Source organism: Falco naumanni, chromosome Z (assembly GCF_017639655.2).
Source record: "Falco naumanni isolate bFalNau1 chromosome Z, bFalNau1.pat, whole genome shotgun sequence".
NCBI classification, from domain to species: Eukaryota; Metazoa; Chordata; class Aves; order Falconiformes; family Falconidae; genus Falco; species Falco naumanni.
The window spans coordinates 58167530-58195256 of record NC_054080.1 but is presented as its reverse complement, the minus strand read 5'-3'; the positions used below and the strand labels follow the sequence as shown (position 1 = coordinate 58195256).

Sequence of the window (27727 nt, the reverse complement as noted above, 5' to 3'; positions counted from 1 at the left end):
GTCTACTCAGAGCTACAAATTGCCATGTTTTATGAACACAAATGTTATATGTACGTAATAATTTGTGGATTTCTATGAATTATTTAATATCAAACCTAATTAATTTTGAAAATTTGAAATAAGTACATTAAAAATACAACAGATTAACAAATATTTCTTTGTCCTTTTATTAGGAGTGGAAATCTATAGTTTCAAAATCAACATTTCCTACCCTTATTTTTAATCTCTTACCAGGTCTCTCCTTTCCAGTTCCTTTTGACTCAGCAAATTTCTGTATTAAACTCTCAACTGTAGTATTTGCCATGTTATTAATAAACTCTTCATGTACCTTCAAAAAATAGACACCACACATAAAAAGAACTTAAAAAACAGTAATTGAAAAAAATGTAATTAACTTTAAGAAGTGGTTTTCTTTAGAGTTAAGGATCCAAATACTTCCCTATAAAATATATTAGAGGGCTTCCACAAATTAACAGCCATTTTATGAAGGAAATCCCTTCTTTGTTTCAGTATTAGCAAGTGTGACTACAATACAGATACAAATTAAGAATGGAAGAATATAGCTTGATGACAGGTCTAGGATTTACATCCATTTTTTCCATGTAAACAACTTGTCTATGTATCATATTCTGCATTTGTCAGCAACATGTCTATGTCAGGAATATGAACAGTCTCTTAAGCCACCACCAGTTAAGGGTGTGAACAGTAACTACTGTATTATCACAGCTCCCACCTGCTTGAGTAAAAGCATTACTATCGTAATGTTTTTAGTGTGATAAAGGAATAATCACATGTTGTCAATAAGGAGTTTTTCCAACAAGACAGTATGCATACGCTTTAGAAATAAATAGCATGACCCTTGTGACCACCATTCATTAGCAGAAAACCTCAAAACTGAAGAGATTATCGACTCTTAAGTGTATGCCAATAAAATTACACACAAAACATCTAAAAATTAAGGTCTACTTACAAGGATTAATAATTAAACCAACTTACAGCTAAAGAAAAGATACTACAAAATCTTCTGTTACTGAACGACTTTTGTTCTTAAAATCCAAAGTGTGTAAAAAAATTTAGAAACTTTTCAGAGAGATATAATCTCAAGTTTTAGTCAAAGAAAAGCACAGGTACCCTAATTGTGTGAAATGAGTGCTACTTCAGTATCTAGGGAACAGAACTTTGAAATACACTAAAAATTCTCCAAATTGTCAGAATATTTTGTTTTCTGTTAAGACAAAATTTATTCAGACTGACTCTGTAGATTTTGCTATACTGAACTTATAAATGGAATAGGAAGCCATCAAAATTTGAGTTTATCTTGAACTCACCATCATTTGAAAGATGTGATCTTGTAATTAACACAAAGACAGTAAGAAATGTTCCATTTAATGGTTAAGAAAACTATGTAGCGTAATTCAAACAAAGAAATGATAATATAAAAATTACCTCTCCTATTTGTAAATGAATTTCTTTTATGGTATTTGACAATGATTCTATAATGTCTTTCATGTGAAGAAGGTGTGTTTCTTCAATGTCTTGAAATTTCTGTAAAGCAATACAAACAGTTAATCATAATGGAAATATTTCTTGAAATACTAAACCTGAAATTCTAGTAATTAAATACACTAAATGGAAAAAAGAAATCAGCCTTTTTTCCCCCCTCCAGACCTTGATCACGGTATTTACAATGTTTAAGAAAGGAAGGTGTGGAATTCAGAGTTACAAAATAATGTACTTTAAAATATAATATATCCTTTCATAACCATTATCCAATTCTTTTACTTAGCTCTTTAACCGTCCATGTAATCTGACCTATTTCTACCAAAAGAAAACAGGGTTAGAGGATCCTTAAAAAAACCAAAACCTCTTCTTATTCAGGAGTCTCGTGTTTTCACCTAAACCCAGAAATCTTATTTTTGGATCTGCTTTCCACCTCCTTCTTAGCACCCTCTCCTCCTTCTCACAATACACACATGCTTTCTCTTTTTCCAGTTAAACCTACTGTTAAAGAAAATGTATTTTGAATTAAGAAATTTAAAGTGCTGGAGATGGCACTGGCAGAACCAGGCCTTGTCCCTTTTATAGCCCTAATCCAAGGCTGGTTTAAAATTTAGTCAAGTTAATCAGTAGGAGAATAGAGAAACAATAGCTGATCAATTTGTATACACAGGTGCTCTCAGAAACGCAGGTGTTTTTAAAAAAATAGTATATGTGAATAGGAATTGCTTGTTCAAAGACTAATTGTGCTTGAAGGACTGTGTGAGTTAAAGCAGTCAGAAAGGAGATCATGATCCGAGGAGGACCTTGGAACTGAGGCAGAGACTGGAACCAAATAGATGAATCACCTGGGACAGTCAGGTGATGGATTTGCAGAACTGACAAGATCGAAGGGAACTTCTAAAAAACTCTGGACATGGACTAATGGTTTTATAAGTGTGTACTAAGCTGTGCTGCATCCCTTTGTTCTCTGCCACTCACTGAGATAGTGGCTCAACTCTGAGTTGTGATTAAAGCAAGCCTAGTGGTACCCACTATCTGTGTGAGTTTTTCCTTTAACACTTACATCCTTTGCTTCTTTACATATGATTCATTTGTTTGATTTTTAAACTCACCATATATAACCTTTGCAGACTTCCAGCCAACAGCCATTTCAAAATCTCTTCCAGTGTTTTCAATGATGCCTTTCTAGCCAAAGATCAGAACTAAAAATGTCCTCATCCTCCCCACCAGACAAGTATAATTGTCTTGAAATCTTTGTTTACTTCTTCTCTTTGCTAGTTCTCTTCCTACTTCTGTAACTGTCCTTTCAAGTGTGTCCAGACTTTGACGCACCACTTAATCCTCTCTCTGGTTTGTACAGGGTTTTCTGAAGACCATCTCTCCATGTTTCACACCTCCTGCTACTGTGATTCACAAACACAATTCCATACAGACAAGTACTTCTAACTTCTGAACCCTCAATCTTCTGCCATATTTACATGCCTCTCTAGCCATCAATCAAGGGGATTAAAATTATTTTTTGTCTCCAGCAGCCTTCCCCTTAATTACAGAGGATACGGTCACCCTCTGTAGCCTACTCTGTGATATTAGTTATTTTACTGATTGCCTTATTATATAAACTATATTCCCTTGCTTTCAAAACTACTTATGGTACTATCTGCTGTCAGTCACTATTGGTGTGTCAACACATGTACACAATGTGTCCTTCCAATGTGTACCTGTTTCCACTACTTAATTTTAACCCAAACACAAAGTCAGCTTTTGAAATTATGCCAATGATGTTTCCTTCATGTTTGGTCTGAACTCCCTATAAAACTCATCAAAACAGAGGTACCAGTCTCCTTTAAACTCTTCTCTATAATTTATATCAAAACAGTTGGCCATTCAGGGATATTTTTGGTCTTATGTCAGTGGAAAGCATACCCCTTCCCCAACTGTTTCCTTATTTCTTAATTATTGTTTATACTTAAGACTGAAAATCCTTGAAGCAGAGCCATCTTGGCCTTGTACAGTATCTAATACAAAAAGGTTCTGATCAAAGAATAAAATGAGCTACTATAACACAACCATGTAATTCATATCACAGATATAATCACTAACCAAATTGTTTACTTTCACTTTTGAATGACCAGTCCATTAAAAAAAGATGTACTAAAATAAATCTGTAATGTTAATGACACCACAAATGCAAGCCACTGAGTGTTTTAAGGTACAATACAAATGAGAAATCATCATCAACAGGATCTTTAGCTGTCCAAGTTTAAGTAAGTGTTACTGCTGTTTATAAACATGCATGTTTTCCTATAAGTTTTACAATGTTTTTTAAAAAATCATTCTTGAACAGACTGCTCAAAAGCAGAATCATCAAAACTCAAGTCTATGCGGTTCTAGATAGGACCGAAGACTGTTGGAAAAGTAATTTAGCACTTCTAGCTGTTTGAGCCTTTCCAATAATTGACTGGGCTACATGATTTTAAAAAAAGCTTCTAGCAAGGTGAAAAATCTGGCAAATAAGGTATGTTTTCTTAGCAACTGCACAACAATTGCATAATACAACTTTACCCAGAAGAATCTTTAAACATGAGGAATTTCTGTCAAATCCAATTTCTAAACAACAGTGAACTATATTTTCCCATGTCGTGGTTTAACCCCAGCCAGCAACTAAGTACCACACAGCTGCTTGCTTAGTCCCTCTGTCCCAAAGGGATGGGGAGGAGATTTGGCAAAAAGGTAAAATTTGAGGGTTGAGATTAGATAATAATAGTGATAACAACAACAACAATTGCAATGAGAAGGGGAGAGAGGAATAGAATCCACAAGGGAAAAAAACAAGTGATGCACAATACAATTGCTCACCACCCACTGACCAATGCCCAGCCAGTCCCTGAGCAGCAATCGGCAGGCCCTGGCCAACTCGCACCAGTTTATATACTGAGCGTGATGATATATGTTACGGAAAATCCATTTGGCCCATTGGGGTCAGCAGTCCTGGCTGTATCTCCTCCCAATTTCTTGTGCCCCTCCAGCCCTCTCGCTGGCAGGGCCTAAAAACCTGAAAACTCCTTGACTTAGTATAAACATTACTTAGCAAGAACTAAAACCATGGGTACGTTATCAACATTATTCTCACATGAAACCCAAAACATAGCACTGCACCAGCTACTAAGAAGGAAATTACATCTATGCCAGCCAAAACCAGGACACGCTGCTTCTTTAATCACAATAAAACCAGCAAAAAATAACAACCTGCAATTCAAGATTAGGAAGATAGTATGTTTCAAAATTCAGCCTCTCAAAATCACATATCATGAGTCACTTCAGCTGATAACTGCAGGTGAGATAGTAGATGACAGAAGAGGAACAATAAGTAAATTTTATACAACAAGATTGGTGGAGTTTAACTGAGAAAAGGAACAGCTAAATGAGGACTACTACATGATTTCTGACGTACCACCACTGCAATTCAAAATGTTTGTCCTCAGAAAAACAGAATGTGAACAGTATAAGACAGATTTAAGCTAAGCCTACTGATTTTGCACTGAGTCAGGTGTCCATTATCATGTTAAGTGAAAATTAAAATTTTAATTAAAAGAGCTGCTGCAGTTAAGGAAGTAAAGATATTTAGGTAAGCGTGGTCTGTAGAGAGAAGTAACTTTGTACCACTTTTGTACTGGGAAACAACCCAACCCAACAAGATCCTAACCAACCTCCCCATGCTCCCTGCTTACCCACTCCCCCCCTGCCCCCCCACCCCCACCTCCCCAAAAAAATCCAAAACAACAAAGCAGCCCAAAAGCATAGTGAGGTTTCCCCAGCTGTAACATCTGATACAGTAAAAAGATTTTTTTTCCTCCTCTACATCTCAGCCTGGTTTAAATACATAATACCTACCTAATAACACAAATAAGAAAGCTGAAGAAAGAGCACTTTTATATTCTGTCCCTAGATATAAAATAAGCTGTTACTTTTGTCTTCTTCTGTTGTAGATGATTTTCAAATGGATATTTTTTTTAGTACATACTGAAGAGCTCAGCTATTCTGCTTGCTGAAAGCCCCTACATTTTCCTCCACTAATTTACTGACAACAAAACCCATTTCATGTTTATCTTCTGTCAGTTCTAAACAAGAACTCCTTTTCGTTACTTGCAGCTTTCTTGCTTACTTGGAACAAGTTTACAGGGCAATTTAGCAAGCCCAGCTTATTGAAATCATACTTGTTAATTTTTTTCTTACTGTTTCAAAGAGCAGTAAGTCAACTGCTATAAACACATTCTCCTTCTTGTAAGGTAAAAGTATAGACTGCAGACAGCTTTTGTGAGACTATAAAGATTTAAAGCCACCTGACTGAACTTGTTCTGCAGTGGATCAGAAGCATTCACAGGATCTGCTTCAGTGGCGGTTCAGTAACTTCCAGAGCAAGGCAAATAACAAACAGGGTGGGAACTTCCTGATCCAGGAGAGCCACACACTATACAAACCACACAATGATGGAGTTACTGGAATGCTTACTGAGCATATACAATAGCTACACTAACAGGAACACTACAAAAAATGTTACCATTTTGGGTAGCAGCAGTATGTATTCACATGTCAGTTTGATTCCACCTACTATTACTTCTGGAAAACTTCCAGGAGGAATGTTACACTTCAGTGATTCTTTTGTTGTTTTTATATTATACTTGCTTCCAAGAATTGTTTTAAGATACATATTGGTTAAGTTTAAAACGTTGCCTAGACTAAAAATTCTCAAGCGCTTGTAATCATACATGCCAATTCCAATCCTAATCCTAGTCAAACTGCCCTAGGCATTTTTGATACCATAATTGATATAAAAAAGATAACTGATATGCAAATGTTTTTACTTAAAGATACACAATGCTAAACAAACTGCCACGTGCAAGTGAGTCCACACCAGTGTCACACATTAAACCAGCTTAAAGATGCAGTTCTCTCCTCTTGGTACTACATTGCCTCTGCATTTGTGCCAGCACAAATGATTGTGTGATCTCTTAATTAACCAGACCGTAAGTCTCTCGTCTCTTCTGGGTTAAAGCCAACCTTCCTTCAAACATTAGTTTTAGCTGGATTAGTTCTGCAAGGTAGTTCCTCACACAAATAAGTGACAAAGGAAGAAGCATGGAACTAGGACAACTGCTGTATTTGTCAGCAGTACTCATTTAAAACATACTGAAAACAGCTTCACACATCAGAGATGAGAGAGAAGTACAACAGGCCGTATGGCCTAGATCATGGTACCCATGAGTTCTCTTATTGAATTTTTATTTTAAATAAAGTGTTATTATAGCAGTGAGTAACTGCAATCATCATTGTTTTACACTTCAAAATAAATTCTGAAATAATATTTAAAAGGGACAGATTTTTTAAAAGGAATGAAAAATAATCATAGAATCATTTAGGTTGGAAAAGACCTTTGAGATCATCAGGTCCAACTGTTAATCTGGCAGTGCCAGGTCCACCCCTAAACCACGTCCCAAAGCTCCACATCTACACGTCTTTTAAATACCTCCAGTAAGGTTGAGTCCAGTGACTCAAACGCCTCCCTGGGCAGCCTCTTCCAATGTTTGACCACCCTTTCAGTGAAGAAATCTGTCCTAACATCCAATCTAAACCTCCCCGGTGCAGCTTGAGGCGTTCTCCTCTTGTCCTGTCACTCTGTCACTTGTTACCTGGTAGAAGAGACCCACCCCCACCTGCCTACAGCCTCCTCACAGGTAGTTGTAGGCAGCAATAAGGTCCCTCCTGAGCCTTCTCCTCTCCAGGCTGAACAGCCCCAGTTCCCTCAGCTGCTCCTCACAAGCCTTGTGCTCCGGACCCTTCCCCAGCCCCTTGCCCTTCCCTGGACACGCTGCAGCCCCTCTACGTCCCTCCTGCAGTGAGGGGCCCAAACCTGAACACAGGGTTCGAGGTGCAGCCTCACCAGTGCCCAGTGCAGGGGGACAGTCCCTTCCCTTGCCCTGCTGGCCACACTGCTTCTGACACCAGCCAGGGTGCTGCTGGCCTCCTTGGCCACCTGGGCACCCTGCTGGCTCATGCCCAGCCGGCTGCCGACCAGCACCCCCAGGCCCTTTCCCACCAGGCCCTTTCCAGCCGCTCTGCCCCAGCCTGTAGCGCTGTGTGGGGCTGGTGTGACCCAGCTGCAGGACCCGGCACGGAGCCTTCTTGAACCTCATCCAGCTGGCCTCAAGCATTTGCAATGCACATAACCAAATTTAACTCAAACTGGAAAGAAAAAGCATAGGGAGTACGGTTCCTTCAACCAGAACCACGTGAAGATACTGCACAAAAAGATGCCTTCTGCGAACTCTTCAGGGGCAGATTGTCAAGACTCCTAATGTAACAGTCATGTCAAGAGCAGAATTTTGCAGTAGCATGCCTGTGCAATTCTTTGCTGCAAATGCCTGGACGGAGGGGTGGGAGAGAAGAGTTCTGGTATGTGATATATGTGGCATCCTTTCTCTAACAGCTGTGTTGAGCATCTATTCAGAGATGAATTAGATCGCATTCTAACGAAGTTCTCAAAGTAGGAAAGCAGTTTACAGTTTAGGACAGGGCAGCTTTTTACATGTCAACCTAAATAATACTCATGCTGTGAAATCTTAATTTCCAAGGAGTTACGGAAAACCCTAACAATTAGATGTGAAAAATACAAATATGACTGAATCTCTCTAATAATTTCATCTATGCCTAAAAATTAAACCTTTGAAAACAATGAAAAGTGCAAATAATTTTCAACTAAAAAGAAATTTCCTATCTTGTAAGAGCTTTACTAAACCAAGAAACATGTAGAAATAAATATGTCAACCATAAAAATCAGAATGATGATGTTTGCTTTTTTAAATCTGGGGCAGTGGAAAAAAGTCTGGTATCAACAGATTTGAAAGAGAAACTTTAAAATGTAACAAGCAGCAGCATATGACATGATACAGAGAACTTGATACCCTCTGGAACACAGATCAAAAGTCTTTTAAAAAAACCCTAGAAACTTCAACAGATGTAAGGACTTTTTACAACCTCAGGTAAACCCTGGGAAGACACTTCAGCAAATAACTAAATGTTTTGCTGCAATAATAATGAAAAAAACATGATGGATCCCAAAACGTAAAACTCCTATGAATCAGTTCTGGAATTAGAGCAATTCACAGGATTTCCCACGTGATCAGAATGCATCTACGATATTTCCAGGAGTTAATTTTGTTTTCTTCCTGACAATATCTTCAAAAAGTCTTTCTAGACTGCTAGTGCTCAACTGTGTCGTTCAAGGACAGTGCCATCACAATATACATGGTCAGTGTTTGCCCTTCAAACATACTACTTCTGACAATTGTTCATATTAATTTCCAAAGGAGATCATTCTATCTTGAACCAGTTTTCCAAAAGCTTTGATTTCAGATGCCTTCATAGATGAAATAGCATATATTCATCTATTTTAAAGGTAACTCATTTAACGTAACACTTACCTGTGCAGTTTCTGTCATTTTCTGTTCAAAATCAGATTTAAATGCAGCATATTTCTCCACATACAGTTTATAAGTATCTGTAGCTTTTTTTGTTTTAACTGCTGCCTGCAGATCAGTAAAAAAAAAAAAAAAAAAAAAGTGTCAAATGTCACACATACAATCTGACCCAAGGTTTTTAAAGTCACTATTAAAAGAAAGCCTGGGATGATCTATAAAAAGTAACCAGGGGCATATCAAAACAGTTAAGTGTCATAACAGAATTTCACCACCAAATAACTCAGATTCAAGCCATTAGAGATTTCTATTTAAAGGTATGCATAAACCACTTAAAACAGTAACAAAGCAATTACTTCATTTAAATCTCTTCCCCTTATCAGCAATGACAAATCTGTAATACACTTACTTTGAAATCAAATTTGTATTGCTAAAGTTAACAAATTAGCTCCTGTCAAATATTTAGATTTGCAACAGGAATGATGCAGGGTTGTGCAATTCTGAAAGACTCAATGTTTAAAAACCCAAGAAGGTGCAGTTCTTTGCTAGAAATGAAGGAAGCAATTTGTAAGTACAGGCATTACATCAACGAGAGTTTTAAGATTAAGAGGTATTTGAAAGTGAAGCTAATGCAGAACACACTGATGGCCAAATTTATGCAGCACAGTGTTGTTTATAATAGTCCTTTTTGTCTTTATAATGTATTGATTTTTTCTCCCATTATTGGTTACTAATAATTAAAAAAAATCTTTCTGGGAGTTTCTCAAAAGACAAAGCAAAATACAAGAGAATCCCAACATTACATGCAAAACAAAATTAAATGAAGTGATTGTTCGTGTTAGAGAAGAAGTTATTTTCAAAGTTTACAGCATGACACAGGATATGGATTTTTTCAAACCTTCGATATTCTTGCTATTTCCTACTTAAAAGCCAATGAAAATAAAAATGAACTTGAACACCAGCATTTTTTCTAGCCTCTTTGTTCAACATGCCTACTTTATCTCATTTAAATTTCCCATCAGTTGTAACTCAGAAGAAATCCTGAATAGTTAATGATAGCAGTAAAGATAGCTGTGTATTTACTATTTGTTCTAGCTCTGAATACCTCTCCTTCCCTCTTTCAAATTAATTTCATCTCTCCCACAGTAAAAACTGTTTATCACTTGCAATGACTTGCAAAGCTGACCACTATCTATAACTCAAATGAATTAACACAAAGATGCCCTCAGGAAAGAGTTATATTCTGCAATTTCCAAGAGAAAAATAACTGAAACTCATGAGCAACAGGATAGTACTAGCACTTGTTCACCTGGGGAAACATCAACCAGGACTTCAAAGGAAAAGGAACCAAAGCTGCAGTTCCATTTTTCCATTTACAAAGAAAGCTTAAGCAGATGTTAACCATGTAGTCTTCTAAACCCAGCATAACAGAGCCTGAAAACACTACACTGCATGAAGAATATGGATCCTTCAGGCAATAAAGGGAAAGCATGACAGGTTGTATCCAACTCACCAGTTACTTGTTCTGAATTTTACTTCATGATTCCTAACTTTGCACATTCACACAGGAGAATTACCAAGAAGAAAACAGTCCCAACTTGCTTTCCAAATGCCATTTACTACACTGCAAGTACAAAGTGCTCTATGAACACTTCCTTTAAAAAATAATTAAGACTACTTAGCAATAAGGTTATTTCAAACTTAACCATTTAAAAGGAAGGAAATGCCAAGTTAAAAGACTTCAAAACCAAGGGGTTTTGTAGAGCGTTATGTAATTGAATGCCATATGCATAGTATTTTGACAAAATCAAAATGTCCTCTGTCTCTTGTAATGTTTAACGAAAGCAGAACCTAAGTGTTATGTGCTGAAGAGCACCTACAAAAACCAACTACTCAGCAGGACAGACAAAATGATAAAACACATGAACACTGTATGATTAATTAGTAATCTCTTCTGAAAACAGGACATGTCTATTCTCAGGTGCAGCAACTGCTAGAACTCTATTTAGCAGATTTACAGCAAGTGAAATAATAGGGATCAGTCAACGAATTTTTGTCAAGTCACTATAAATAGAGAAGTCCACATGTCAGAGAACAACAGGAAATTATTACACAAGTTCACACTGACTTTCAGCTGCAATGAAAATTGCAAGGTCTCAGATAACTCAGATTATTCAATGAAGTATTTTTCCAAATATTTAGCTTTGTGATAAGCTCTCAGCATATTGGTGCAGATCCTCTGCTTTCTGATTAAGATTATGAGATTTTGACAGAAAACACTTCTCATGTGCTAAAAGTAATAAACCTATTCTCTACCAAAAATAAATGAATACAATCTTTGTCACCATGTTTCTGAAATTACAAGTGTAAACCTGAATAAAGACATGACTGAAGAGGTGTGAGGGTCATGGTCACCTGCTCACACTGGAAACATTTTTTAAGTATCTGCAAAGCATTAAACTATGGCCTGTTGCTCAAACAGAAGTATTTAGGGGATACGCATAAAGCACTAAAAAATGGCCTTCATCCCACAGTGCTTCCTCTTTCTCCCTTCTCATGTAGACATCAGGAAGACTGGACATTTTTTTGTTTCCAGCTGAACAATGATAATGTTACATTTTAAAAACAAACCTTCTATCACGTCAACTTTTCCTACTGAAAAGTTTCAATCTATTTAAAAGAATTCAGAAAAATTACACTTTGAATACACTGGTAGGAAAACACCTGCCAACCCACATATTTCTGATTCATGTCTAGAATCCAACATTGACTATCACTCGAGACAGAAGCTTGGAAAAATACATGTATATCAAAGACAAAACAATCAGAAGAACATGGTCAACAGGATCACTTTTGTCACCAGCAAAAAGACAATAACAAACTCTATCGCTCCATGAAGATAGCGGTATAAGAGGCACTAAGACCATTCTAACAGGCAGGGTTCTACACAGATCAGGCAATTGGAACAGAAATAGGCAGAGGTATCAAGATTTAAAAAAGAGAAGACATCATTACAGACAGGGAAACATGACCTCTTTTTCTCTACTATTTAGTTTCCTGAAAACAGGAAAAAGTTACAGTGATGCCAGCAAGGTCAAGGGAGGTGACCCTTCCCCTCAGCACTAGTGAGGCCACACCGGGAGTACTCCTGCAGTTCTGGGTTGTCCATTGCAAGAGAGACATGGACATACTGGAGAGTCCAGTATAGGGCCACAAAGATGATGAAAGGACTGGAATACCTCCTCCATGAGAGGGCTGGGATTTTTCAGCCTGAGGAAGCGAAGGCTTAGGGAGGATCTTATCAATAGATATGAATACTTGAAAGGAGGGTATGTAGAAGACAAAGCCAACCTCTTTCCTGTGGTGCCCAGTGACAGGACCACGGGCAATGGGCACAAAAAGAAACACAGAAGGCTCCCTCTGAACATCAGGAAACACTTTTTTCCTCTGTGGGTCAGCAATGGAACAGGTTGCCCAGAGAGGCTGATCTTCAGAGATATTCAAAAGCTCTGGGTATAGTAGTGGGCAACTGGCTCTAGGTGGCCCTGCTTGAGCAGCAGAGTTGGACAGGATGATCTCCAGAGGTCTTTTCCAACCTTAGTAATTTTGTGATTCTGTGAATGGATTGCACTCCCCCAAAACCCAAGGACAGTATTAAATACAACATCAAGATACACATCGCTTGGGTTTTTGGTCCATAAAACTGGAACCTTCTAAATTAGCACTGAAAGTAAACTTCTTTTTCTTCTCAATGGAACAGACTTCAAATACTCATGTAATTAGCTACTTTGTTTCACTGAAAGGACAACACAAAACCTCCTACTCCTCAATTCAATACCAAGGCATTGAATATTTACCTAAGGATATTTATCCAAAACCATCATAGATGCTTAAAGAATTACATGCAATTTCTGTAAAAGCCACTAAAAAAAATTATCATATGATGCAAATATTCAAAAAATACAGGATTAGAACTGCAGTGCAGTTAGAACAGATAAGGAGTAAGTGTAAACAAAACATAACTAGGTATTCAAAATGTCATGCACATTATGAAATAGTCACAATTACTACTTTTAACTACTTATAACCCCTTCTGAGCATTTCACTTACTAATACAAGGTGAATACAGGTTACTGATTGACAAGACTACGAATTAAAGTAAGATGTCACAGAACTACCTTATCAACTTCTCTCTGTGTTGCTCCTTCCTTTTTCAAACGTTCTTGTTCAACACACTTTGCATTGTAGTTTTCCTTTGATTTCTGTAAGGCCTGAGTGATACTTTGAATATTTTGCACTGCTTCCAATGTTCCTGAAACATCTTCTTTAGTCTGCCAAATATCAGATGATTGTCAAAACCAATACATTTTAATTTTAATGTTAACTAGTCACCGGACATGTTTAAGAAAAAAAATCAATAACCTTTTTGTAAGCTTTGATTTGTTCATCTCCATACTTGTGAACTTCTTTTATTAGTTCTTGTAATCTTCGCACAAGATCCAAGTGACAACTTGCTAGTTTTTCTGTTGAGGTTTTGAAAACATCCCAAACCGGTGCAAATGTCCTAGATTGAGGAAAATAGTATTTAATGTTCATTTGGATTTTTTCCTTTTAGCTGGCTATGATCTATTTTTAAAATAGTGCTGAAGTATATAAGTTCACAGAAGTTCACTTCTGTTTCTAAAACTGCAACAAACAAAACCCGCAACAACTGCTACATATTCTTATTGAATATTTTTCAAATGTTTTTGGAATCCTATCTGCTAATTTTTCCATGGTTTATGTTTTACCTGTATTAACTCTAATGAGTAAAACACAACACAGGTCACTTAATCTTCTCTATCATCAGCACAAATAATGCCAAGTGGTATTCCTAAAGATGATGCAAGAGCAGCTCAAAATACTTTAACATGTAGAAGTACTTTTATGCATATACTTGAAAAGTGCAAACAAATCAGAAATTACTTGGTTAGTTAAGTTTCTAGTTATCTTACATCATTACAGCTACAAGATACTGGGAAAAAAAATTGGCAAAGATGGTCTGCCAGTAAAAGGGATTTACTTATTAACAGAGATTAACTGTATGGGACAGGGAGGTGGGGGACAGGTCATTCCTCAGATTCAGATTTCTATACTGAATGGACTTCTCCAGCTACGGACTTCTCTACTAAAGACACACTCTTACCTCAGTTTCCTAGTTAACACTGCTGAAAAATCAGTACTGTACAGTCTTTAAAGCACTGAAGTTCAAACTAACATGCAGATACAGAACCTTTGAAGAGCAGCAGCAACTGGTATCAAATTATGCACTGACGAAAGCTCCCTTTCTAGCTGTTATTACTACAAATAAAACAAAATCTAGCCTCATCTAAGAAGTCTGAGTTCTTGTTGGCATCATCTTTCTAATGAAAAAACAACCATCAATCATTCAGTTTTTAAAAACATACCTCACTTAGAAAGCTTTAATTGAACTATGGAATAAATCTATTGAAAACTCTCATTCTTAACATCTCTGAGGACAGAGAAAACACTCCAGAAAGCAGAAATAATATAAATAAATAAATTTATTGCCACATTTGTGGACCACATGTTCCCTCCTCAGAGTAATTACCATGAGGTTGGAAGCACAGAATAGAAAGTCACGTTCTTTATTATGTCTGAAAAGAACTCAACTTTAAACACAGAGGAAAGACAGTTCCTCTGTGTTTGGGCTCTGGATTTTTTCAAACTGTGAACAAAGAACTGTACTGTCTTTGTTTCTGTCATAGCTGCATGATATTTTGCATGGTTACTGAAGAACTAACAAACATTTTTAAAGGTGACAAAGTTATGGTACCTGATTATTTTATTGATGATGTTGAAGAATCAAGCTTGAATCTGTGCAGTTATGTATTTCTTTCTTATGTACACCTACTTACCCAAGTTGTGTGTAATTGCTCGCTGATTTGGCTAGTTTTGTCATTGACCTTGAATATGCCTCCTCTATTGTAGCCCTGTCAAAGAAAGCCATCAAAAGCATAATGGAAATTTTGAAGATATTTGAAGACACATGAATATGCATTCTAAAGGTCCAAAACAGGACTATTTTCTTTAGCTGAAAATTACTCACTTTAATGACACCTCAAACACCATATGCAAAATCACAGAAGTGTATTTTAAAAATAAATCGAAGAACCCTGTGACAGAATGTTGCAGAGAACAGAAAGAAGTAAAACCTAGGGACTCAAGACTTGAAAAAGACTATTCCTTCCTTCCTATACTCTGCTGTTCCCCTCTGACTTTAACATTCTTTGGTAACAGTCAGAACAAAGTGACATAAAAATCACCCACCTAACACTGTCTAAACACCACAGATTTACAGAGCAACAAAATCAAATATATTTGTAATAAAAACATTAACATAAACAAATGGAATGCTTACCAAGAAATAATGTTAAATAAAATGGGGTGTTTTGGGTTTTTAAGTTCCCCACATAATGATATTGGAGTTTGGAAAACAGTAAAATAACATGCTATGAAAAGTATTGCGTTCTACTATTTATACTCGTCTTTGAAGAAGGTTGTCTCAATATATTCTGATCTTGGAAAACCTCTTCCATACATAAAGTTTCATTACCCTTTCCTGCACTCAAACCCACAATTTTATTTGTCTTTTGGAAATTCAGAATCCAAGGGTCAGCATAGATTTCCTCTTTACAGCCTCTGCTGGGCCACTTGCCATGGAGTAGCAGTCACACACAGGGTATCACAGCAGTGAATCCCTGAAAGTCCCTCCTCCATTAATCTTCCTCACCCTCCTATTACTAAGGTAAAGAGTAAACACTACTTTAATTTTCCACCCTAACTCAGTATTCAGTACATAGTCTCTACTCAGATTTAGAAGCATCCTGGATTTGAGTATATACTGTAACTGCCTTTTCCTGAAAATGCAAAAGCTTGAAGTGATTTCTTTCCTGCTATGTAGTACCTTTATTCCAGGGCTACTGAATAAAAAGAGGAAAAAAAGGGAGATGAAGAATTCACCCCTTTCAAGTTATACCATGGCTATAACTAGTTATTGCTGAGGCAAAGGTTTTTATTTCTCCTTTACAGCAACACTTTCCAAGCAAAAAGAACAAAGCAGCAGTGGTCACTTGAAGCAGAGGGGTGTGCATTTAAACCTAGTGAACTTACAAAATAACCATCCGATCAGTTGGACCATCAGTTTGGAAAAGGGTATTAAACTGTAAAATGCAGTAACTCAATTACATTTTAAATACCATCTACAAAAATCCATGAAGTTATTCACCATAAAAGAAGTCAATTAACTTTATCCTCCTTCTACATATGTACATATTTTAATGATAAGAAAAAGTTCAAGTTTCCAAAGTTTGGAATTCTTGCTTGCTGCACAGCAACAAGCACATATACACAGACACCCAGAAGAGACACTGACAGCTTTTTTAATTTCCATGATGAACAATGTATTTCCATTAATTACGAATAGCTTCTATAGAAGTTTTCCGAATCTGATAGATCAGTGCCCTTTTTTTTTTTTTTTTCTTTTAAACACAAGATTTCTGACCAAAATCCACACCTTTTTTTCTTTGGACCAATTTACAGCATAGTTACCTGAACAGTCTCCAGAAAACAGGAGTTCCACAATCTACCACATAATATCAACAAACAACAGTTACAAACACTAACAACTGCAAGATGCTCTTATTGACCAGTTGGGTATACGTATCTACATTTGTTCTATTGACTGACCTTCCAGAGTACTGTGGTGCACAATGTAACACTGTATAAATGCCTCAGTAAATTAATTTTTACCCACTTGAAAATCTGTCTTTGCCTGGGATCTGTTAAACATTTAAAAGTTAAATTGGAATATACCCACTGCCAGTTTCTTCTGACCCAAGAGATTCTTTTTATGACACTCACAGGCAAATGGTGCAGAAAAATGTTTGAAAGACTTCTGGAGAAAAGCTAACACAATACCTATTCAGTCCCTAGCTGAGCACAGTGGCTTCTCACATGTAAACAGTTTAGGTAGTAAATACACACAAACACAATACAGTTCACCTACAAAATCTTCCCAGTATTTAAAGAAAAAAAAACCTGTGGGGACAGCCCAACCTTTTCATATTTTTACATCTTTAAAAAAATTAAAATTCTACATGCTTTACCAAGAATAGAACAAAGATATCTATCTTCCAACAGACAGGTAGATAACCTGCCCCACCCAAGATTTATCAACATTGAGAACATTGCTTGCCACAAAATTCACTCCTTCAGGTGACATATTTCTGAACCAAAGATCCAACTGTGTCTCAGTTCTTTTAGTACTTGACCATTAACAAGTATTCAAAAACACAAATGAAAAACTATAAAAACACTGTTGAAAACTAAATTGGTATTGACTAACTGAACAGAGCCAAGGAGGTAAACTCTGCTCCTTCTTTGGAACAGCAGATACAGTACAGAAATACTATATTATGTACACATTTCAAAGTTTGGGGTATTTTTTCAGAGGAAACAACCATGTAATTTCAGAGGTTCTTATAGAAGTTTTGGAAGAAAAATCTTTAAAAAATGCTTAAACTGTCTATAATTTAAAAAAAAAATCCCATATCCTACAGAATTTTTCTTTTTCATTACTATTTCTAAGGAGAAAAGGGAATGATAGATTCTTCCCCGATGAGGCTGCATACAACCAAAACACAAACCTGAACAGCACAAGTAACAGATTGGCCTCATACAGATGTGTCCTTTGTGCCCTAAGCAGTCTATACATCCAAATACACTCGGCCATCTTTCCTTTCTCTGTGAGATCACTCCATAAAAAAAGCAAATTATCTGGATAGTCTGGAGACTCCAGCAATCCTGACTGAACAGGTGACTACTGTCAAACAGTACATACAAAGGTTAAGTACTCAAACTTGTTGAAAGTAGTATCACCAACTCTGATCTGTCTCTGCTTATTCAGTAGTTTTCACTCTCCTGTGTCTCCACTTCTGAAAAAAAGGTGGCCAATATGTTCAAAAGGACAGATGTGAAGAAAGTTCAAACGTATGTGTTTGGTTTTCATAGGCATTAGTTCAGAAAATCAGGTATTTAAAAGCCAGGGCACAAACCCATTAGATGTAGGAGGATCCTAATGTTGTTCATCCAGTCACATATTCACACTATACTCTGTGAAGGAAGGAGGGGAACACATAATTGTGTGCAACATATCTTAATCTCTTTGAAATAAACAAAGATGCAAAATAGAACATAGTCAAGAGACAACTGGGCAATGTTGTAAAATATTGTTGAAGTACTTGCTCAATCTAATTTCTTTTGAGATCAAGAATTTAACCCATGGCAATAAATGCATGCTACTGCCCCAGTTTCAGCTAGGACAGAGTTAATTTTCTTCTTAGTAGCTGGTACAGTGCTGCATTTTGGATTTAGTGTGAGAATAATGTTGACAACACACAGATTTTTTTAGTTGTTGCTGGGCGATGTTTATACTAAATCAAGGACTTTTCACACTTCCCCAGCTCTGCCAGGGAGCAGGTGCACAAGAAGCTGGGAGCGAGCAGAGCCAGGAGAGTTGACCCAAACTAGCCAAAGGGATATTCTATAACATAGGATATCATGCTCAGCATATAAAACTGAGTGATGCAGAAAGAAAGGGGGGACGTTCAGAGCAATGGCATTTGTCTTCCCAAGCAACTGTTACACATGATGAAGCCTGGCTTTCCTGCAGGTGGCCGAACACCTGCCTGCCGGTGGGAAGTGGTGAATGAATTCCTTGTTTTGCTTTGCTTGCGTGTACAGCTTTTGATTTACCTATTAAACTGCCTTTATCTCAGCCCACAAGTTTTTTCACTTTTACTTTTCTGATTCTTTCCCTCAATCCACTGTGTCCAGTTCTGGGCTCCCCAGTTCAAGAGAGACAGAGAACTGCTGGAGAGGGCCCAGCAGAGGGCTATGAAGACGATGAGGGGAGTGGAGCATCCCCCTGATGAGGAAAGGCTGAGAGAGCTGGGCCTCTTTAGCCTGGAGCAGAGAAGACTGAGAGGGGACCTTATCAACATCTACAAATATCTGCAGGGTGCACGTCAAGAGGATGGGGCCAGGCTCTTTTCAGTGGCGCTCAGTGACAGGACAAGGGGCAACGGGCACAGACTGAAACCCCAGAAGTTCCATGCGAATATGAGGCAGAAAATGTTTACTTTGAGGGTGACAGAGCACTGGAACAGGCTTCCCAGAGAGGCGGTGGAGTCCCCTTCTCTGGAGACATTCAAAACGTGACCAGATGGAACCCTGTGCAACCTGCTGTAGGGGAACCTGTTTTGGCAGGGCACTGGACTAGATGATCTCCAGAGGTCCCTTCCAACCCTGACCATTCTGTGATTTCCTGAGAAACTGACTGACATCCCACAGTAACTTCACAATGGTAGTGAACGGCTTCCCTGCCTAGCTACAGGCACCCATAAACTCACTTAAAGTGAGGATACCAAATATTTAAAGTCCATCTCTTTCTTTGAAACTACAAACTATATGCCACAAACACAGTCATTAATCTCTAGTCTTAAATGTTATTTGATCTTGTTTAACTGTGGAAAAAGAAAAGTCACCTTCTTGACAAATCACTAGAATTAATTAACAAAAACGTCAGCTGAAATATTTTTAATATGTGGAGAAAGGTCCAGATACTTTATTGATTGATTGCAAAGGCAAATTTTCTTTAAAATTTAATTTGGAGGAGCTTATAGAGTGAAAAAAACTAGAACGCCACATTCTTTTTACTAGGAATGTTATGTAGAATTAACAGTCAAGTTTTATGTATATCACTATAATAAAGCAAAGAATCTAAGACAGATATAGCATCAAATTATTTTTACCCATTTACTTAAGACCCTCCTCCTTAAGATCAACATAAATAAAATGGAGCATGCCCAAAGAATACAACATAAAGGAGATAAGCAGAATGAGTGAGAGCGCTTCTGATCTAAATATGGAGGTAAATCAAAATGCAACAGATGTAAAACTAATAAAATTAAGTGTGCCCAGGTGATACACAACTTAGGTCTATGAGCTACTGCTATAAAAACTGAGTGATTCCAAAAATTAAAGCATGTTTCAAAGGAAGGACCCAGGCACTCACAAAGATAACACAAAGCAAACATTTTTAACAGTCAATATCAGAAGTACAAGCTTCTGATTGTGAACCTTAAGCATTTCAAGGTAAACACGAACAGTGCGATATCCCTCTGCTTAACCCAATGCAGGATTTCACTGGAACCCTGCCTGACTTCATAATGAGTTCTTTGGAATTGGGGATTCCTGAAAGATAAGATTCCTTGGGTTGTGTAGTCTTTACAACAGGAGACTGCCCATCACATATGGACTCTGGAACTCACTTGTTTCTTCTTAGTGGAAAGATTTTTCTCATTTTCTCCAATTCACTTTGAAACTATGCAAATGTCAGTGCAACAGAGTACCTACCAGATCTGTGGTGGTTACATTTTGTGGAAATTTAAAAGAAAATCTTTGTTGAGTTCTATTTGAGACCAAAACAGAATTTTTGATGGAAAAGTCCAGAAAATAAAAGCTGTTTTTTTGGTCACCTTTTATTGCAAGAGACTGAAACAGGTCCTCAATCAGTCTCTTGCAAGTTTTTTCCATGTGTCACCTGATGTCAGTAACTGAACTAAGACAAAATTTTAAAGTAGACATACAAATAATTTTGTCCAGAATTCTTAAGTTCAATGTAACAGCAGCAATCTTCTCTCACCAAGAACGAAAACCAGCACTAGGTCATCTGTTTTGGAAGCTGTCACATCTGCAGACTGCAGTTCTGTCCCGTCCACCCCATAGAGAAGAACCTCTATTATTTTCTGCATATTATTTTCTTGTCCCAATGTATCACTGCCTGTCTTTAATGAACCTAGTTTCTCAACATCTTAAAAAGTATAGTTTTTATAAGATCATACTAGCAGTCACTAATACCCCAATTCTACAGCTATGGTCAAAAACTTTGTTAAACTGGTAATTTCAGCAACTTTATATTATTGCTTTTCTACCAAACATGATGGAAAATTTGGATTAATTTGAATAAAATCCTGGACACCTAATTTGACACTTCTAGCTTTTCATTCCTGTTTTTTAATTCCAATCCAAAAAATTAGAAGCTTGTTACTAATCAATATTTAAGAGTCACAATTCGGTTCTAAGCGAATGGAATAAAACTAGATACTCTTGTAGGTTATAAGAGATATTTTAAAATGCTTATTGATTTTGACATATTTGGCATGTTACTGTTAAAGATAATTATAAACTTAAATGAAAACCACAAACAATGTATTAAAGAGCCAGGATTACCAAGGATGAATACTTACCTTTCTCTTATAAAGTCTGCTAAGTCTTTTGTTGACAAATGTCCATGTTTCATGTTGTGATAGAGGACATCAAAGCCATTGTTCCTTTCCCCCTAAAGATTAATGAAAAGAAAGTAGAACTATGAAACACAACACGATAAAGCTATTACAGGTCAAATTACAGAACCTACACATTTTAATAACTGATCAATTTCCATGAAGTACATGATTTCTAATGCTTCAGCTTTTTACCAATTGCTGTTAGTTCCCTTCAATCCCCTGTAAGTAAAACAGTCTAAAATCACCTCAGCAGCTACTACGGCTCTTCTAATGGTAACTCTTCTATTATGTATTTCTAAGCTATGTTCAAAGTAATTTCTTTTCTAGATTTCTATATGCCTTTTATTCTTTCACTTCCCGTCTTAATAAACACATACTACATATTGTAGTCTCTCTTCATTCTCTCATATCTTTCATTATTTTCCACAAACTAAAATTCACACTTTGGGATCACTGGATATTCTAATTCCCCAGTTCTTCACACTTCATTCATCTTCCTCCTCTCTTTTTTTTCTTAAATTGGTAAAAAAAAAAAACCCAAATCACTAATACCTTCCTTCTCACAGGTAGCTTCCCTTTTGAAAGTTAAAATGTTTTCCAGTGAGTAAGGTGTACCTCACCATTAAAACTGAGACACTGCCCTAAACACTGATAATAAACTCAGCCAGCTTACCACCACTGTGATGAACTTCCTCTGGACAGGAGATAGCAACAATAGGAATGAAAGGAAGGCACGGCATAATAGCAGTGCTACTATAGAATTTTTAGTATCAGACTACTCATTCCCCTCCTGCCTTCCAAAAGCGATCTATAACACTGCTGATATAGAAGATGCAGAAGGATGCCCTCAGGAAAACCGCACACATGTTCAGAGTGAAATAGAACAGAATAGAACAGAACAGAATAGAAAGGAATAGAATATTTCAGTTGGAAAGAACCTACATCAATCATCTAGCCCAACCGCCTGACCACTTCAGGGCTGACCAGAAGTTAAAGCATGTTGTTAAGAGTATTGTCCAAATGCCTCACAAACACTGACAGGCCTGGGGCATCAATCGCCTCTCTAGGAAGCCTGTTCCAGGGTTCGACCATCCTCTCAGTAAAGAATATCTCATATCTGAACCTCACCTGGCACAGCTTTGAACTGTTCCCATGCATCCTACCATTGGATCCCGGGGAGAAGAGATCAGAACCTTTTTTTTGATTCCTCTCCTCAGGAAGCCATAAATGAACAATGAGGTCACCCCCTCAGCCTTTTTTTCTCCATACTAGACAAACCCAAAGTCCTCAGCTGCTTCTCATACAACATTCCTTCCAGCCTTTTCACCAGCTTTGTTGTTCTCCTCTGGATGAATTCAAGGACCTTAACATCCTTAAAACCATGGACCTTTCACAATGGCCACTCTACATCTCCAGTGAGACGAGCCTGAGGATTTGGCCACACACCGCTCCGAACATTTATGTCCTTTCTGTTCTGGAAAAACATTTGGGTTTGCAGCCATAAAGTGCACCTGATCAGGGAAATTATATAGCAGAAAAATAAAGCTGGCAAATAAAAAAAAAAAAGACTGGTGATCCAGATCACTATGAGGGCACAAACAGTTGCACTGCTCAGCAGAATTGGTGACAGCAAGGAGAAGGCAGACAGGGATCTGCCAGCTTAAGCAGGTGGAAGCAACCACAGGTGGATGGAAGAACTTTGCAGCAGCCACAGTAGTAGGCCCACTACACTGAAGTGTTAACTGCACTAGATAATACACCAGTCAATAATACAGCAAGTTGCCTTAAAGTACATCATGCACAGACACATACATTTACAAATAGCATATGATTGAAGGCAATTTGATTCAGATTACTAGCCATGATTATTTGCTCTACTTCTTCCCAGCATGTGGGAAAACAAACACAAACAAAAAGAAAAAACACCTATAAAATCACAGTTTGAAGGCTGCAGCAAGTTGTAACCTGAAAAGTTCATCAAAATGCAGATCATTTTGGCGTAAGGGCAATTACAGAAAGGTCTGTAAAAAGTAAAAGCTAAACTAAATGGGTGAAAATACAGCAAACTAACAGGTCTATGGAGCAAGGCAGAATCTGTGTTTGAAAAATAAAACTATATGAACATCAATTAGTAGGAAATGTTTTGTTTCTTTTTAGTATCTTATTATCTCAAGTACCAGTCTAAACAGTTTCACTGCCCTTTCACTTCTATGTAACCATTACTCCTTGTAGTTTGAAGCCCACAATAATTTTGACTACTTGTGCACTAACAGGTAGCTTATTAACCTTCTCTATTTACACAGAATAAACCCTGAATGCCACTGTATTTTGTAATACAAAACCACCAGAATAACTCCATAATTACAACATCATTGATATTTTCAATTAGAATACAAAATAAAATTTTTACTTAACTACTTCGAAGTTGTTACTGTATCCAAATTTGGAGACAGACAAAGAAGTGGATTTCTTCCGGAAAAGCTTACAGAATTCTCCTTTAGGAAACGTTCTTTCCCTTTGTCTTAAGGCATTTCTTCTAGCTAAACCAACACATTGATCAAAATGTGCTGAACACTGCTTCTGAACTTTTCATAACGGGACCTTTAACAGGGACTTTTCTATATTGCAGCTCCATAAATTTCCTGCCACTTCAGAAATACAGGAAGGGTAGCATAGCCATGACCTAGTCTCTGGCTGCAGCCTTCCTGATGGCTGATAATCTATCAGAAATCTAACTCTGCAAACCTTTTGAGAACAAAATGAGCCAGAACCAATTCCAAATATCATGTGATTCCCTAACTGTAACTGAAGGTTACTGCAAAGGAACTCATCTTTCCACTTAAATCAAGTTTTCTGATCAGTCTTACTCTTGTTCCTTACATCATATTGAATAGCAGAAAGTACAAGAGAAACAGAATAGATACTTTCCTCAATTAAAAAAAGTCCCCTGAAAGCCACATCTTTTATGCATTATCAATAGTTATCACAGGATAAGAGACTACGTGAAAAATATATTAAGGTTTAAACAAAGCAGGAAGCCCAAAGCAGGCTCCCAGATTTGAGGGCCTATGTGGTTTAAGCTTGCACAACTAAAGGACATGTTTTCATTTGTGAATATAATGTCAGGCATGCATAGCCTACCTTACAAATACCAGGTTCTGCCTATACACACAAACATCTAGATGCCAAAACTGTTCAATAATTTACATGATCAAGAGTTCTGATGATTAACCTGATGACAATTCTATAAACTGAGTTATCTTCTACTTGTGTTTGGAGACATATGTGTACCTATGTCAAATGCAGTATGGTATCTCAACGCAGAGAGCAGACAATTTTCTGCTTAGGGAAAGCTATATGGCCTATCCACAACTCCTTCATTCAGCAGCTACGTTCACAAAGAGTAGCTCAAGTAATTCATACAATAAGCACCAGAGTTAAGGCTCTGTATCTAGGATAAACACAATAAATTAGGATAAACAGAATAAATAAAAACAGAGATTTACACTATGCCTAAGAGGAAAAGTAGTTCAATTTACAAAAATCAGGTATGTATCCTCTTACGTGCACATATGCCATCAACACTGTTTATTTGTGTTTTGGTGGTTTTTCCTCAAAGCTGCCCCTCCCCACACACATAAAATTCTGTATGTGGGAATTGTGTGTCTAGCTAATATTTCTTCATTAAGTATTTTTACCTTCTCCTTCCTGGTGGTGACAGTAATGGCGGGGATCACTAAAAGCCCAGTACTGGCCTACTTAAAAATAAATGCACCACATAGCAGAGAGAACAAATAAGACCTTCCACTCACATTCAGCAACAATTACCATCCACTGCTATGACAGACAGTGGAGTCAGATGGCGATTCTTCTAGAAGTTGCATCTTGGAAAAAGAGGAACCTCTGTTTCCACATAAAGCATCAGGTTCTATTGAACAAACTCCCAAGATCAGTTTGAAAGACCACTCTGAATGTCATTTTGCAGGTAAAACACCATCTGTTGAGGATGATTCCATCATTACTCAACAGAAACAACTGTAAAAGTGTGTATGAGAATGCAAAACATTAAGTGGTCCCCTTTCCATATAGGCTCCATTTAATTACTTTGAAGTTCATTAGCAGTTTTCTCCTCCTTCCCTAGAGCTAACAAAACACTCTCTTCAGAAGCTAGTGTTCTTGTTGAGATGGTTTCCCATTTTAAAATGCTGTAAAAGAGCTCTTTTGTATATATAGTATGGACGTCCCCTGACAGCAAGCTGTACGTGGAAACAAGACTTTAAATACAAGTTAATATTTCAATATGACTACAGTAAGGCATTACTGAGCAACTCTATATACAAAATAAATTATGTCACAGAAAGCAAGGGCAGACATCCTTCCATTTCCCTTCATCAAGAACGAACTGCAATGATTTTCTCATGGAAATGAAAGCAACCCTGTCAGCAAATGTGAAGTCAGAATTCAGCATTTCCATGACTTGTGCATAACAGGAAACAGATTACAGGAACTGTTTTACTGAGCTACTTAACAGACTTTGAAAATTGTTAAGAAGAAGTTAGTTTGTTGCATATCAAGACAATTCTGAATTTAAAATCTACATTTGGTAAAGTAGCCAGAAATTTCTAGGCAATCTGCAGCAGTATTTATTTCCTAGATTTCTGATCAAATTACCTAAGCGCAAGTGCAAGCTCTGTCTCCTTTGGACTAAAACTGTTCAACGCTAATGCCTATTGGTGTTAAAAGCCAATACTCTCTATAGTAACACTGTCTTTCTACCCAGCATAAACAAATGTTTCTGAATTATTAAGATGATTTTAAAGTTCCCATGACTGGTCAAATATGTACTACTCATTTAGCTAGTGTAAGAAGCAAGAAAAGACAGCTGCAAATTTTGTTTTCACAGCAAAACTAAGCACATGAGACAAGAGGAGGCACATGCAGTTCTTAAATATGTTTTGATTTTTGGTCAAACTTCAGAAGCTTGATGACAGTTCAGATGAAGTTGATTTTTTTCCTAACTCACTTCAGTAATAAGTGAATTACTGTCGTTTCAAACTATGCTTTTAGAACCTGCATCAGCAGTGGTTAAGCATGCACGATCATTCCTTCAACCCTTTAAACGTGACCACGTTGCCACATTACAAAGAAGAAATGGATCAGACTGAGAAAACTGTACTTTTAATTACAAACCATTTAAGTTATAACTTGCCCAATCCTCTTTTTAAAATAGCCTACCAAACCCATAACTTATTCCCCAGGAAACAGGCAGACAAATACTCAAACTACAACATTTGGAAGTGGTACTCCAATTTAATGACAGGATTTCTTTTTAACCATAAAAAAGTGTAGGTCCCTAATTTACTTCAAATTGTTATAAAATGAAAACTGGATAATGTCCAAATTAAGTTTTCAAATCCTAGTTAAACTCTAGAACTGCTTTTGGCAAACATGATACATCAATGAAATATGACCAACATCTTCCCACCTTGTTAGATAAATGCTAAATAGGAAAAGCCTAGAAAAGAATGAATGTGGGAAATAGAATTGCTTTAGTCTTGGGGGCAAGAATAGAAAAAATTGTATCCTTTGCCTCTTGTTTTGGTCAAGTCCAGAGAAGCTGTCCTACACAGCTAGTTTTACACATGAATTACTGCTCATGCTCCTCTGTCAGATACAAGTATGTAAAAACCACAGCTCTGATCAGCAGATTATGTCTGCAAGAATCCTAACACAAGTCATAAATGCCATAGAAGTCCTATTGGTAAAAAAAATTTTGTAGCAAGAAAATTTCAGAGTTGCACTGATATGCCAAGTAGTTACTGTAGATAATCCATTAATGGAGGGGTGGGGGAGCACAACTCCTTCATAGGGGTGAAATTCAGTATTTGCTGAAACAAGGTGCAACTGTTCAGCAATGATAAGATTTGACTTACTCAGTTTAAAAGACATCCTATTGTAACAATTAACGTACAGATGTTAGTGCAACAGAACAATAGAGCCTGGGTGTTCATTCCTGCAATTCTAAAATAGAATTTCCAAATATGAACCAAACCCAATCTTTTCTTTAGCCACCAACTTAGAAAGACATATATTATTCATTATGGTTTGTCCATTTGTACTGTCGACTTTTCAGTCACTCATACAGGAGTAACACTTCAAAGAAATAAATAGAAGTTCCCCTGACTCCAGGGATATGTAAACTCAGATGTGTTGAAAAAATTTGTCGTCATTTTCTTTAAACTGTTATGCCTTGTTGCAGTTTCAAATAAATAACATGTGTTTCATCCTTTCCACCTAGGCAATTTAGTTAATTTAATGGGCCCCATATATGGGAAAATACTGTAG

The 27727-nt window shown here is 37.1% G+C and overlaps 1 protein-coding gene across 2 annotated transcripts in view; it reads right to left on the bottom strand.

Moving 5' to 3' along the window:
- FCHO2 (FCH and mu domain containing endocytic adaptor 2) overlaps positions 1–27727 on the bottom strand; it is a 99274-nt gene that overhangs the window by 67120 nt on the left and 4427 nt on the right. For both annotated transcript variants that reach the window (XM_040579003.1, XM_040579004.1), the window contains exons 2-8: positions 21344–21435; positions 14891–14965; positions 13395–13536; positions 13151–13303; positions 8979–9083; positions 1447–1545; positions 232–328 (exon numbers count right to left, since the gene is read on the bottom strand). In XM_040579003.1, the coding sequence (XP_040434937.1) occupies positions 232–328; positions 1447–1545; positions 8979–9083; positions 13151–13303; positions 13395–13536; positions 14891–14965; positions 21344–21435 (763 nt within the window). The remainder of the gene's footprint in view (positions 1–231; positions 329–1446; positions 1546–8978; positions 9084–13150; positions 13304–13394; positions 13537–14890; positions 14966–21343; positions 21436–27727) is intronic.